At 46.9% G+C, this 12,085-nt stretch overlaps 1 protein-coding gene across 1 annotated transcript; it reads right to left on the reverse strand.

Moving 5' to 3' along the window:
- Window positions 1–598: 598 nt before the first annotated feature.
- PDCD7 (programmed cell death 7) lies at window positions 599–11,630 on the reverse strand. The gene is made up of 5 exons (XM_046655521.1): window positions 10,760–11,630; window positions 8,652–8,790; window positions 3,923–4,159; window positions 3,582–3,669; window positions 599–1,883 (listed from the first exon to the last, which is right to left on the reverse strand). The coding sequence occupies exons 1-5, from the start codon at window positions 11,627–11,629 to the stop codon at window positions 1,760–1,762; spliced, it is 1,458 nt and encodes a 485-aa protein (XP_046511477.1). The 5' UTR covers window position 11,630; the 3' UTR covers window positions 599–1,759.
- Window positions 11,631–12,085: the final 455 nt, after the last annotated feature.

Genomic DNA, 12,085 nt, shown 5'->3' on the forward strand with positions numbered 1-12,085 from the left:
ATAAAGCACCACCACTACACAAGGCAATAAACCAGGAAAAACTTACAGAACAAAAACAAAGAAACAACAAAAATAATGCTCACTTTATTAAAACTCTGCAAAAGCCGAATGAGAGGAAAGAGGGAACGTTTTTTCCACCTGGGGTTAAATGTTAAAGGCTTTCTTCTTCCTGGGCTCCGAGTTCTCCTGAGTCCCTGCTCCACACTCCCTGCCCCCATCATTGCAGATGTCTTAACGGCAAGGCTGTCTGGACACCACACGCACGTACATCGTATAATTCACCTTCTATTTCTACTCTTCCTGCATCTCATTAGAGAGCAAATGGTGGAGATTTGTAAAAGGGGACACAGGTCTGTGGGATTATGTGAGGCTAATCACCTCAGATTTTAAGGTTTATGAGCTTAGACACACACTTTGGAGGAGTGCTGGCCCTCACACACTATCTGTTAATTCTGTAATGCATAATATACAAATTTAACAGTACAAATTAAACAACAGAAAAGGGACAAAGGTGTTAGCATCTTGCAGCCAAGAGCTTCGAACTACATGAAATCATTTCCAAAGGTGATGGAGTCCTTTCCTGTTATCCAGAATGAGATGCCACCAAGTTTAGTGCTTGAGATCCCCCTTTCTGCAGCAAATGCCTATTTAATAAATTTGAATTTTGGAGTGAAAGTGTGTGTAGTGAATTGGGAGGCAAGAAACTGGGGGCAAAGGCTCAAACTAAAAAATAAAAATGATATTTATTTATCTTTTTGGAAATATAAATAACACAATAAATGACAAAAAGCAAAACAAAACTGACGTGTTATATGATTCATCATCTCCAGGCACAACAGCATTTACTAATGAATATAAAAAAATCAATTTTATTATTTTTATCTGCTTTTCCCCCAGCTTTAACTACATGGATGTTTTCGGAAGCTTGAGTTCCTAGGACAATTCCACAGCTTTACTGGCCCCTACAATGACTGAGTGAGGTTAAGGTCCCACTCCCATAGAGAAGCAAAAAAACCTTGGGGACTCTGAACAACTAGCCCTCTAGGAACTTAAATCTCAGGTGCTTTCATTAGGATCCTTCTGAAATGGGGAAAACGCAGCCATCATCCTTTACACACGATCCAATCTGAGGACACGTACTCTTTAGGTCTTCTCAGTTCTCCACACAACTACCAGGCTAGGCGACTACCTTTTCCAGCAGCCAGGCCTGCAGCCTGCAGCCTCTTAAGCTGCACCAGAAGTGGGATTCACAAAACCGACGATGAAGCGTTTTTGACTTTTCTTCCTGGAAGTCAGAGGGCTCTGTGAGTAGGATGGGTAAGGAGGTTTTGCATCCAGCTTGCCTTCACACTCAGTACTGGGGTGCGGCCTGCGAAACTGACCCAGTGCACACTTGTGTTGAGTGTGTGAGTGTGTGGAGTATACTTACCCATCACCACACATGAAGGTAAGAGTAAATGAACAAGTCACTCTGGACCAAGCCCCTCAAAACACAGGCAAATTCAGTGAGCCAAGGCCACTGCCTGTGGTAATAACCCCAGTTCACCTAGGTCCTTCCTGAAGAACCGTCTTAATCTCCTGATTCAAGAGGCACCTCTGGCCAGGACAGAGCACGGAAGGAAAACGTAACTTCTGGATAGGGCAATGCCACACGGAGTTAGAGGTTGTGGATTAGTCTATAGCACAAGAAGACGGCAGCATCAGTAACATTTACAGCTGGAAAGAGCCTTGGCTGGACCGCACTCCAGGAGCCTCTTTACTAATGCAGCTTAATGGCGGTTGCCCAGATGTCGTTGCTGGGGAGCGGGGGAAGGACCCATCCTTGGGGAACGGAGTTGCCTTTGGGATGATCAGATGGCACCAGGTACTGATCCCAATCATGCCTTAATAAGAACATTGCAGAACAACTGTTTATTTCTGTTTTATTCCAAGCAAGATGTTCAGCAACTAAATATTCTATTTCAAGACTTAGCTTTCAAATGACTGATATACTAGTCAACTAAAGAACTTGATTTCTAGGAATTAGGCAAAGGACTATATTTCTTAGTTGTATATATAAAGGGGAAAAAACTCAGAAGAACTTATAATCTTATGTCTAACCAAATAATGAATATACAGTCAATCCTAATTATTTGAAGATTCCATATTTGCAAATTTGCCTATTCACTAAAATTTATTTGTAACCCCAAAATCATTACTCGTGGTGCTTTTGTTGTCACTTGTAGACATGCACAGAGCAGTGAAAAATCTGAGTCACCAACAGGCACGTTCCCAACTGAGGTTGAACATGGTGGCACACTGTTTTCTTCTTGTTTTCAGCTCTCATACTGTAAACAAGGGTCTTTTTTGTAGTTTATTTAGTACCACGTTTTTCAAATTTTTGTGCTTTTCACCGGTGATTTTACTGTTTAAAATGGCCCCTAAGTATAGTGCTCAAGTGCTGGCTAGTGTGGGAAGGCTGTGATATGCACATTAGATAAGCTACGTGCAGGCATGAGTTCAATGTTAATGAACCAACAATATATATTAAATAAGGTGTCTTTGAAAAAATATACATAAAACGTTATGTATTGATCAGTTGGTGAAAATGTTGAGGCCACAGGCTCACAGGAACCTAACCCTGAAGGCCTTTTAGGAGCAGTTCAGCCTTCTCTAACTCAGTGTTTGCAGCTCGAAGAACGCAGCTATTGTGAATAATGAGAATCGACTGTACTTACATTCAAAAAAGAAAACTTGAATATTAGCCAGAAATACACGGTTCCCGGAACACAAACGTGTAATGCCAAAGAGCATTGTTGGAGCTCTGGAAGGAACCTCAGAGATCACTGAGTGCAGTGATTTTCAAACCAGGCTTTAAAGACCCAGAGACCCCAAGGAGAAACAAAGTGCTTCCAGTCAATAACAGATCGCAACTGCCTGCGGGACCCATTCACTCATCCTAACTGTTTTACAAACGGACTTCTCAAAAGACTGTGTTTGGGAAGAGTATTACTGCTAAAGCTTGAGGGTCACATTCTAGTCCACCACTTTCATTTTCAGGAGGAGAATGAGACCGAGAGAGCTGAAACCTTTACCCAGCTCATGAGTAACTGCAGGTGAAGAGGAGACTCCTTGTTCCCAGCTCTCTCGGCTCTGACCTGTAAGAACTCACAAGTCAGCATGGGTCTGTAAGACTGTAAGACAGCATGACCTGTAAGAAGTCAGCATGGGTCTTAAAACACTCTCCACAGGCAAGTATACAGGGAGAGTTTCTTTTCCTTGCTCTGTTTAGCAGCAGAAGAGAATGAGGAAAAGGAAACCAATGCTTTAAGTTAATATAACATCTACGGCACAGGATAATACCAAAGGACAGGGCACAACCTCAGCTTCACTTTCTTCACCTGTCAAAATAGGGAGCTCTACTTCCTGAGGATTAATGAGGATTCAATGAGACCTACGTGGCACCCGTGAACCTTGGAATCTTTAGATAAACGCATAAGGAACTTAAAAAGAAAGATATAGCAATAGACCTCAACAACATAAGCACTTCGTCCACTGCTTCTTGCCACCTAAGGCAAGACGACAAGGAGGGGCCCTCTGACCTGATCTGGATGAGCGCCGGCAGGGACTGCTCAGCTTGGAGGTAATACTGTCGGAAAGGCTGCAAGAGGTGTGCAAGTGGGAACTCGTCTGAAAGAGAAAAGGCAAGATACCACGTCACCACACTGGAGAGCTAGGGTGTATTTCTCAAGCAAGGCGACCAAGCCTATGACAATATGATTAAATGTGTTTCACCTTTAGCCGTGATTTCCAGGATATAAGTTTAGAACTTTAGAGCCTGAAGGTGTCATTTGTTGCCTATCACCTCAGCTTATGTTGAGATCATCCGTGAGGAAAACGGCTAAGATTTTTCGCTTTCTCCACTGGTTACAGAGGAACTTACCTGGGTCCCCAAATAACTTGGACTCAATTTCACGCTTCTGAAGTAAAATTTTCTCTTTTTCTTTCCTCTGTTTCTTTTCTAATTCTCTTTTCCTCTCTTCCTCTTGTTCTCCTTCCAACATAACTCTGAGGGCTCTCTCTTCAGCTTCATATAGTTCAGAGCGTTTTTTAATGAGTTTTCTCAGTCGCTGAAGATGATGCTCAAAAGTCTCATCTGCTGAAGCTGGAGGACAGACCCCTGGGCAAAGACATCCAAGTGGCATTTTAGATACAACTTTTTCTTATCCCAAAATCCATGTGCTAATGAGCAGACTCAAAGTCCTACTTACTGTATGAATTTGCTTAGAATTTGTAAATTCTAACCAATCTTCAAGGCTCAATTTGATCTTCTTTAGTCTTCAATTAATCTGACCCTACACTGACTTTCTCTCACTCCTCTCTCTCGAGCATACCACTTAACCTTAGATTTTGTTTATTTCTAATTAGAGGTTTAGATCCTCCAGTTGGAGAGTGAGCTCACTAAAGGGAGGAATTGTCCTATCCTTCTTCATTGTGAAATTCCCACAGCACAGACTCCCAGACCCAACTAATAAACAACTCTCCTGACTGAGTCTTCGGTTCCGGGACAGCACACTCAGACAGTGAGGAAGAAATTCACCTAACCAACAACACTGACCTCACAGTCTGCTGCTGAGAGCAGGGGGACCAACTGCTCCAGTTTGCCTGGTGTTAGCATGGAATGCCCAGTGTCCTGGGAAACCTGGGATGGCTGGTCACCCTGAATTAATTGTGAGATCAGCTAACAGTACAGCCAACATAGCCAGAGCCACAACTGGGAAAACCTGATAACAGACTAGTTATTAGGTAATATCAAAGAATTATTACTAATTTTGTTAGGTGTGATAACAGCATCATAGTTGATGATGGGTGTTTAGGTGTTCTATTTTTGTGCGTATGTGAAATTTTTTATAAAATTTCATAAGGAAAGAGTTTTGAAATTTGCTGAATACGTGAGTGGATTGCAGCTGTGCATGCACTGCCATAACGGCCCTGCAACATAAAAGCTGCTGGAGCTGCTACGTGATTCAGCCTGGAGTTTGATGCGGTTGTGGTCCATCCTGGTAGTCCTTACAGATTTTAAAGGAAATTGTGTTTATTACAGAAGCATTTTAACAATACCAGATACAAGAAAGAAAAAAATCCTAATCCTACTAACATAACCAATCATTTTCATTTCCCCATGTTGATCCTCCAGTCATTTTTGTCCATGTATTAGGAACTTCACATAGTTCAACATAATGTGTGTGTAATTTCTGCATCTTCGTGTCCATTCTCTACATTCTTTTCCAGGCTTTATAATTACTGAATGGCTCTATCTTAGTTCATCAAAGCAAAGTACTATAATTTACTTAACAAGCTCCCTACTTCTGGACACTTAAGCTGTTCCAAATGTCCTATTTTCACATAACGCTACAATGAATACTCTTGGGCATGTTACCATTTTCCTTTCTATGGATTATTTCTATAAGATAAATTCTCAAGAGTGGAAATGTTTATGGATACTTTCAAGGCCACCTAAATGTGGTACCAAACTTTCTCCTAAAAGAGCTACATATTACACAGCACCTAAAGTTGTCACAGAGAAAGTAATTAATAAATATTTATTTCTTCAATAAATGAATGATTTTCAACAGGGTTTTGGCATTTTTTGCTGCTACCAGCGAGGTACAATATTGCCAACTTTGAGCACTAAATTTTCAATTTTGGCATAAAAGAACGGTTCCTTAAATTTAGTAGTTCTGTCTCTTGTGAAGTTGTTTAATCTGGAGGTCTGATTCTTTTCTCCTCGACCACTGCAGCTAAGGGGCTGTGGAATTTACTCTCCTCGCTTCACTTCCAAGGCTAACTTTCTCCAGATCATTTTCTCAAAACTGCTTTTGCTTGAACAGGTTTCCATTCACTCATTCCCAATGATGGAAACTCTACAACTCAAATCCGTCTTCTACTAAGTTGCTGGGCTAATATCTTTTAAATACACACAAAATTCTCATGCACTGAGAAATTTAAGCTTTCATGATGTGGCTTTGTAATAATTTCATGGTTTTGTTTAATTTCTTTACCTAGACCAGGGAATGGCAAACTTTTTCTGTAAAGGGCCAGAGGGTAAATATTTTAGCCTTGTGGGCCATACAGTCTCTGCTACAAATGCTAAAATCTGCCAGTATTATGAAAATATATAGACACTCCATCAGCCCATAAGTGCCTCCAGACCCCATGAGGAGCTGTGGCCTGCTCCCATCTCAGGTGCTGGGCCTGTGCCACCCACCTTCATCTCCCTCAACCTTTCATCCATCACTCCTGGTCACCTAACACATTCCCTCGGGAATGGCACTCCTCACCAGATCTTCCTCTTGACTCCATGTTCTGAAATAGTCTAGCTTCCCTCCACCCCTACCACTTACTCCTCTAGTTCCTGCAGCTCCTAGATACCAACTGCCTTTATTCCCCTTCAGCCACTCACACCTTGGCACCTTGTCCAACCTTTGGACCTTGGCATGATCACAAAAAATTGCACCTCTGAAGTCTTTTTAAAACTTTTTTTTTCAATTTATTTTTATTTTTTTATGATTTTATTTTTCCTTTTTCTCCCCAAAGCACCCCGGTACATAGTTGTGTATTTTTAGTTGTGGGTCCTTCCAGTTGTGGCATGTGGGATGCTGCCTCAGCATGGCTTCATGAGTAGTGCCATGTCCGAGCCCAGGATTCAAACCGGCAAAACCCTGGGCTGTCGAAGTGGAGTGCGTGAACTTAACCACTCGGCCACTGGGCCAGCCCCACCTCTGAAGTCTTAAACCTTATTAGTCTCTTCTCTGACTACGACTTTCTACACTTTCTGTACTCTTATCTCCTTCTCCCCTGAGACTGCACTTTTCTTTCAGCTCCCACCTGCTGAGTTCCCCAAGTTATTTATTTATATGTACGTACACACACAAACACACACACACACAGAGACACATACACACTCTCTCTTTTATTCATCTCTTAAATCCATTTACTTTTCTCCAACTTACCATCTGACCCTTAGTCCACACCCTCATACTATCCCTGCCCAGACTACAACAGCCTTATCAGTCCCTCTCCCCTTCTCCCTCCCTCCTAGGTGCTCCAAACCTTCCTCTGCTCGGCCAGCACTGATCTTTGTCATCCTTTCACTCTCTGCTTAAAATCTTTCAATGGTTCCCCTCAGCTTTAAGCATAGGTGAACAGTCTAGCCTGGCCCATGAGACACTTTGCAATGTGGGCCTGCTTACACATCCAGCCTCGTTCGCTCAGCACTTACTTGGAGGTGCACATGCTTTGAAGAGAAAAGTTAGAAAGCTGCTCATTTTCTTTTTAAGTATGCAACCAGTTGCTAGTTACCAAATCATTTGACATTCCAGTCAGTTAACTCCACAGAGACTGCTTATTTTTATAGATCATAATTCCTCCTAAAATTTCCTTTCTTTTGGACCAAGGTGAGGAAGACTAACAGTGAAAAATTAATGCTGGTAACTCCACTTGGCAAAAGTTTACTGACCACTCACCTCCTGGAGGACACGGAGTGGGGGATATTAACAGTAGCCGTCAGGTTTTGCATTCTCGTAAGGAAGAGATATGGGGAGACACAGGAGCTGCAAACTCCCTTCTGGCTCATGAACGCCTGATTCTGAGACCTGAATCTGAATCGGCCACTCTGAAGGCTGGATGCAGAAGCTAATCACTCAGCTCGTGAATGAGCCTAGCTGAATGCACAACGGTCACATCCCAACAAAACTTTATTAAGGGTCTGAACTGCAGTTTCATTCACAGTTTAAATCACAGAGGGGAAATCATTTGCTAACATGGTACTTGCTAACCTGTGTACTCTCAAATATCCCTGGGGAATGTCAATGGCCTACAGCCTACTATAAGGCAGCATGTGGGCCAAACCAGGTGCAAGTGAGAAGGATCAGGGGGTCACCTCAGCTCAGGTCAGGGCAGGATGGAGGATGCTGCATCTTTATTTAGCTGTGAAGAATAGTGAGAGCTTAAAATGGCAAAGATGGGACTGTGGGCCCTCCGGATGAATAGACTGGTAAGAGCAAAGATCCAGGCAGGCAAATGGAAAGCTTAACTGGGGAACTTCTGGAAAACCAGTGCTCCCTCTAGAGGCAAGAGGAGACTACCGAGGCTTTCTGTCAGTTCAAAAGTGACACGCAGGCAAGCTGGGGACATCCACGCAGCGTGCAGGGCACTCCCAGCCCTGTCCAACCATTCACACCTCTGCAGACATCAATGTTTCAGGTTTGAAATGTCTGTGAAGGAGCATGCCAAGATGCCACCACCTCTGAAGCACCAAGTTAGGACAGCTTTCACCTCGGCACATGGGCAAAGTTGGCTAACCACATCCCCTCACTTAGAAAAACGTGTCCAAGAATGCCTGGGGTGGGAATGATGAGTCAAGGGGAGGACGGTGCAGTGGGCTGCCATACCTGCCTCTCACTTCAACTTTGGCCACGAAGGCTAAACATATTCTGAGGCTTCCTGCTTCCAAAGGCCTGAGGTAATGTTGACAGGCTTAGCTAACCTACTAGGTGAAAATAATGAAGCAGCAAGCATTTTTCCTTCAAAAATTGGGGAGAGGCGGGGCGCTAGGGTAAAGAAAGGGAAGGAATGGGAGAATAGAGGAAGAAATCCAAAGCCACAGTCACCTTTCCTTGCGGCAGCCTCTTTCCTGAGTTTCCTCAATTTCTCCAAAGCCCGAAGAATGTCCACCATTCTTTTGGTGTCTGCTTGTTTTTTCCTCACTTCAGATAAGACACCATCAGCAGCAGCTTTAAGTTCCTGCTCCTGAAGGAGAAAGAGAGCCCATGAGACCTAGTACAGATTAGGAACAACCTTACAGCAGAGAACAGCTGCCCAGCAGTGCGATTTCAGAGGATCTGACAGTCCCAGGGTTGAGAGGGGCTCTACGAGATCTACATCCCAGCTTCCTGGGCCGTGCACAACTCCCCTCTCCACTGGTCCAGCCAAAGGAGCATCCTCTCTGCAGCTTCCACATGGCGCTGGTCTTTGTTTCTCCCTCAGTTTCTCAAAGTGTGGTCCAAGGAACATGTACATCCAACTCACCTTGTTACGTTGGGGCTCTCATTAAAAATGCAGACTCCTGGACCCAAAGATTCAGACGAGCCGGGGAGATAAGGAATGGGATTGGAAAGGCCCAGGACTCTCCAATGCTCTCAGTGACAACCTACGCAGTTTGTGCTCCACTGTTCCGAAGTCCCAAGGAATTCTTAGACATGACAGCCTTTCAAACATCTAAAGACCCCATCCTACTCTAGTTAAGCTGGTTCACGTGTAGACTAAGTAGCTCTGGCTCTTCAAGCTACTCATGGGACTCTGTCTCCAATATCCTCACCGTGGCTGGGAGGGAGCATCCTTTTGCCTACAGCTCTCTTTCCCACCTGTGAAATAAGCACTTGTAATTCCACCAGTCCAGCTCCGCCATGCTGTTTCACTCTTCTGCTTGTATGACTCCCTCTGCTTGGAAGTGCACCTGTTGCTTTCCCTTGGCTTTGACATTCCCTTCAAGACTCAGTGCAAATGTCCCTATGACATCCGGAAGACTGCCCTGACGCCTTCGCCCAATGGATTAGAAGCTCCTTCTCTGGGCTCCTACAGCACCTACAGTTGAAATCCTAACACACACCATGCTGTACACACATACCCGCCATGGGGCTCTAAGCCCCTCAAAGACAAGCAGTATGTCCTATTCATTTCTATCTCCAGCACCCAGCACTGGGCCTGGCACATCATGGGCCCTCATTAAAGGTCTGCTGAACTGACTCAAACTCCCTTAGATTAAGGTGTTGCCTCCAAGTGACTCATTTAAAGCACTGATATTCTTGGGGGCGTGAAGACAAAGCCTGCCATCAATATGCTTCAGCGGGGAGTTATACCAGACTCTAGGGCAGTGGCAGACACGAGAAGGCAGGCAACACTAGCTGGTTGTGGAGGGTGGAGGGAAGGGGAAGTGCCTAGAGGCACTGAAGAGCAACGAGAATGCCTCAAACGATTTGACCAATTTCCAGTTTCACTCTGGCCCCTACATAAGAGCAGAAGATAGGCTTTGGAATCAGACAGTTGGGCTGAAATCAGGAGTGAAACTGCCAAAACCAGTTGTGTGATTCCTGGCAAGTTAACCTCTCTATGCCTCAATTTCCTAATCTGTAAAATTGGGATAATACGGCCTACCTCTCAGCGTTGTCACAAGGATTCAAGATCTGGTGTACTGGGCATAGTGCCTAGTATATAGTCTAAATACTCAAAAACACTATTGTTGAATCTGAGGCTATGTGGGTTGGAACTTGTAAACAAAGGAATCCTGCGGAATTTCCCATCCTGAGGACTATCACCCCATCAACCAATTAGGGTATATGTTCCTTGAGGCAAGGCCCCAGGTTCTCTCTATTTTGTGTTCTGAAGATCACTAGAGCAGCACAAGACACAAGGACCCAGATGTTGTCGGTCTTGAATGTTAGTAAGTGGACAGAACGTTGAAGCAGGAGACAGGATGTCCCATACTGTGTCATATACTTTGTGTTTACCGGACTTTGCAGTGCACCCACAGCATTTGTGTTGTGTACTATACATCATAAACACGCAGTCAATATGGAGATATGAGGTCGGAAAGGCAAGCTCTCTATTTTAGGAATGAGGAAAAAGAGCCTTAGCCCTGGGAAAAGGCAGCGCAAAGCCTCACGCCCCTTCAGGCTCCCACACCACTACCCCCACCCCCGGGCGCACACGCTGCTCTTACCCGCTTCTTTTCCTCCACCTCCTGCACGCACTTGACCCTCCAGCGGTCAATCTCCTGCTCGCGCTCCGCTGCTCGCGCGGCCTCCGCCTCCCGCTCGGCCTCGTGTTCCCGGGCCCGCTCGCGAAGCCGCAGCCGGCGGCGCCGGACCCTCTCCAGCCTCCGGCGCGCCTCGCCCACATAGGCGGCCTGGGTGAGCAGCTGCAGTCGCTCGGCCAGCTCGGCGCGCAGCGGCGCAGCCTGAGCGTGCAGCACTGCCCAGGCCGCACCGTCGGCCTCGGCCTCGCGCAGGGCCTGGCCCAGCTCGCGGAGCCGCCGCACCAGGCGCAGAGCCCCGCGCAACTTTGCGCGCACTTCGCCCAGGCTGGGCCCGGCGGGTGCGCGCGACGGCACCGGACAGCCCGACCGCCGAGGGGCTCCGAACACCGCCTCTAGCCACTGCCGGTCGCGCAGGCGCTGCAGGGCCGCGTCACCGAGCACGTCGGACGGCGGCGGCGCCTCCGGCCAGCGCGGGCTCCAGGGCGGCCCCGGGCCTGGAGGCGGCGGCCGCGGGCGCTCGCCGGCGTCAGTCCCCGGGAAGGGCCGGCACTGGGGCGGCGGCGGAGGCAGCGGCGGTGGCGGCACCGGGTAGAAGGCGCCGCCGCCGCCCCCTCCGCCGCGGGAGGCTTCCCCGGGGGCCCGGGGCTGCAGAGCCAGCGGGGGCTGGAGGAAGGGGGCGGAGGCCCCCAGAAAGGGGCCAGGCCGCTGGGGAAGAGGCGGCGGGAAAGCCGGGGAGGGCAGCGGCGGTGGCGGACAGCTGAAAGGAGCGGGAGGCGGCGGCTGCGCGGGCGGCGGGCCCGGGCGACCCGGGGCGAAGAAGGGCGGCAGAGCCATGGCCACGACGGAGGGACTCTGAGAAGTGACAGGAATCTGACTAGTTCCCCAAGAAAGACTATCTTCCGGGAGGAAGTGACGTAATACCACGCGCCACGCCACTAGGACGCGCCGGTGGGGCGCGTGGGTGGGACTCATTCAATCCTTCAATTCGTAAATACTGCGGTAACTGAGCGTGCCAGGTGCAGAGCTAGCTGCTTTGCAAACAGTGAGACTAACGGAGAACAGTTCCTCTCCTCGTGGAACTGTCTAGTAAACACATTAATCAAGTAATCATGCAAACAGATGTAAAAGTGCAGCAGTGAATAACTAAGTACTACCAAGGAGGAAAACACCGGGCAAGAATAGCTTATAGTGATATCGAACCTGAAGTGAGTTCGCTCACCCATTGCACAGCAAGCCAATCTCTGACACCGGGTGTAGTGGAAGAAAGTAAGAATTTTCTCCTTGCACAGC

Source organism: Equus quagga, chromosome 2 (assembly GCF_021613505.1).
Source record: "Equus quagga isolate Etosha38 chromosome 2, UCLA_HA_Equagga_1.0, whole genome shotgun sequence".
In the NCBI taxonomy this organism is placed as follows: domain Eukaryota; kingdom Metazoa; phylum Chordata; class Mammalia; order Perissodactyla; family Equidae; genus Equus; species Equus quagga.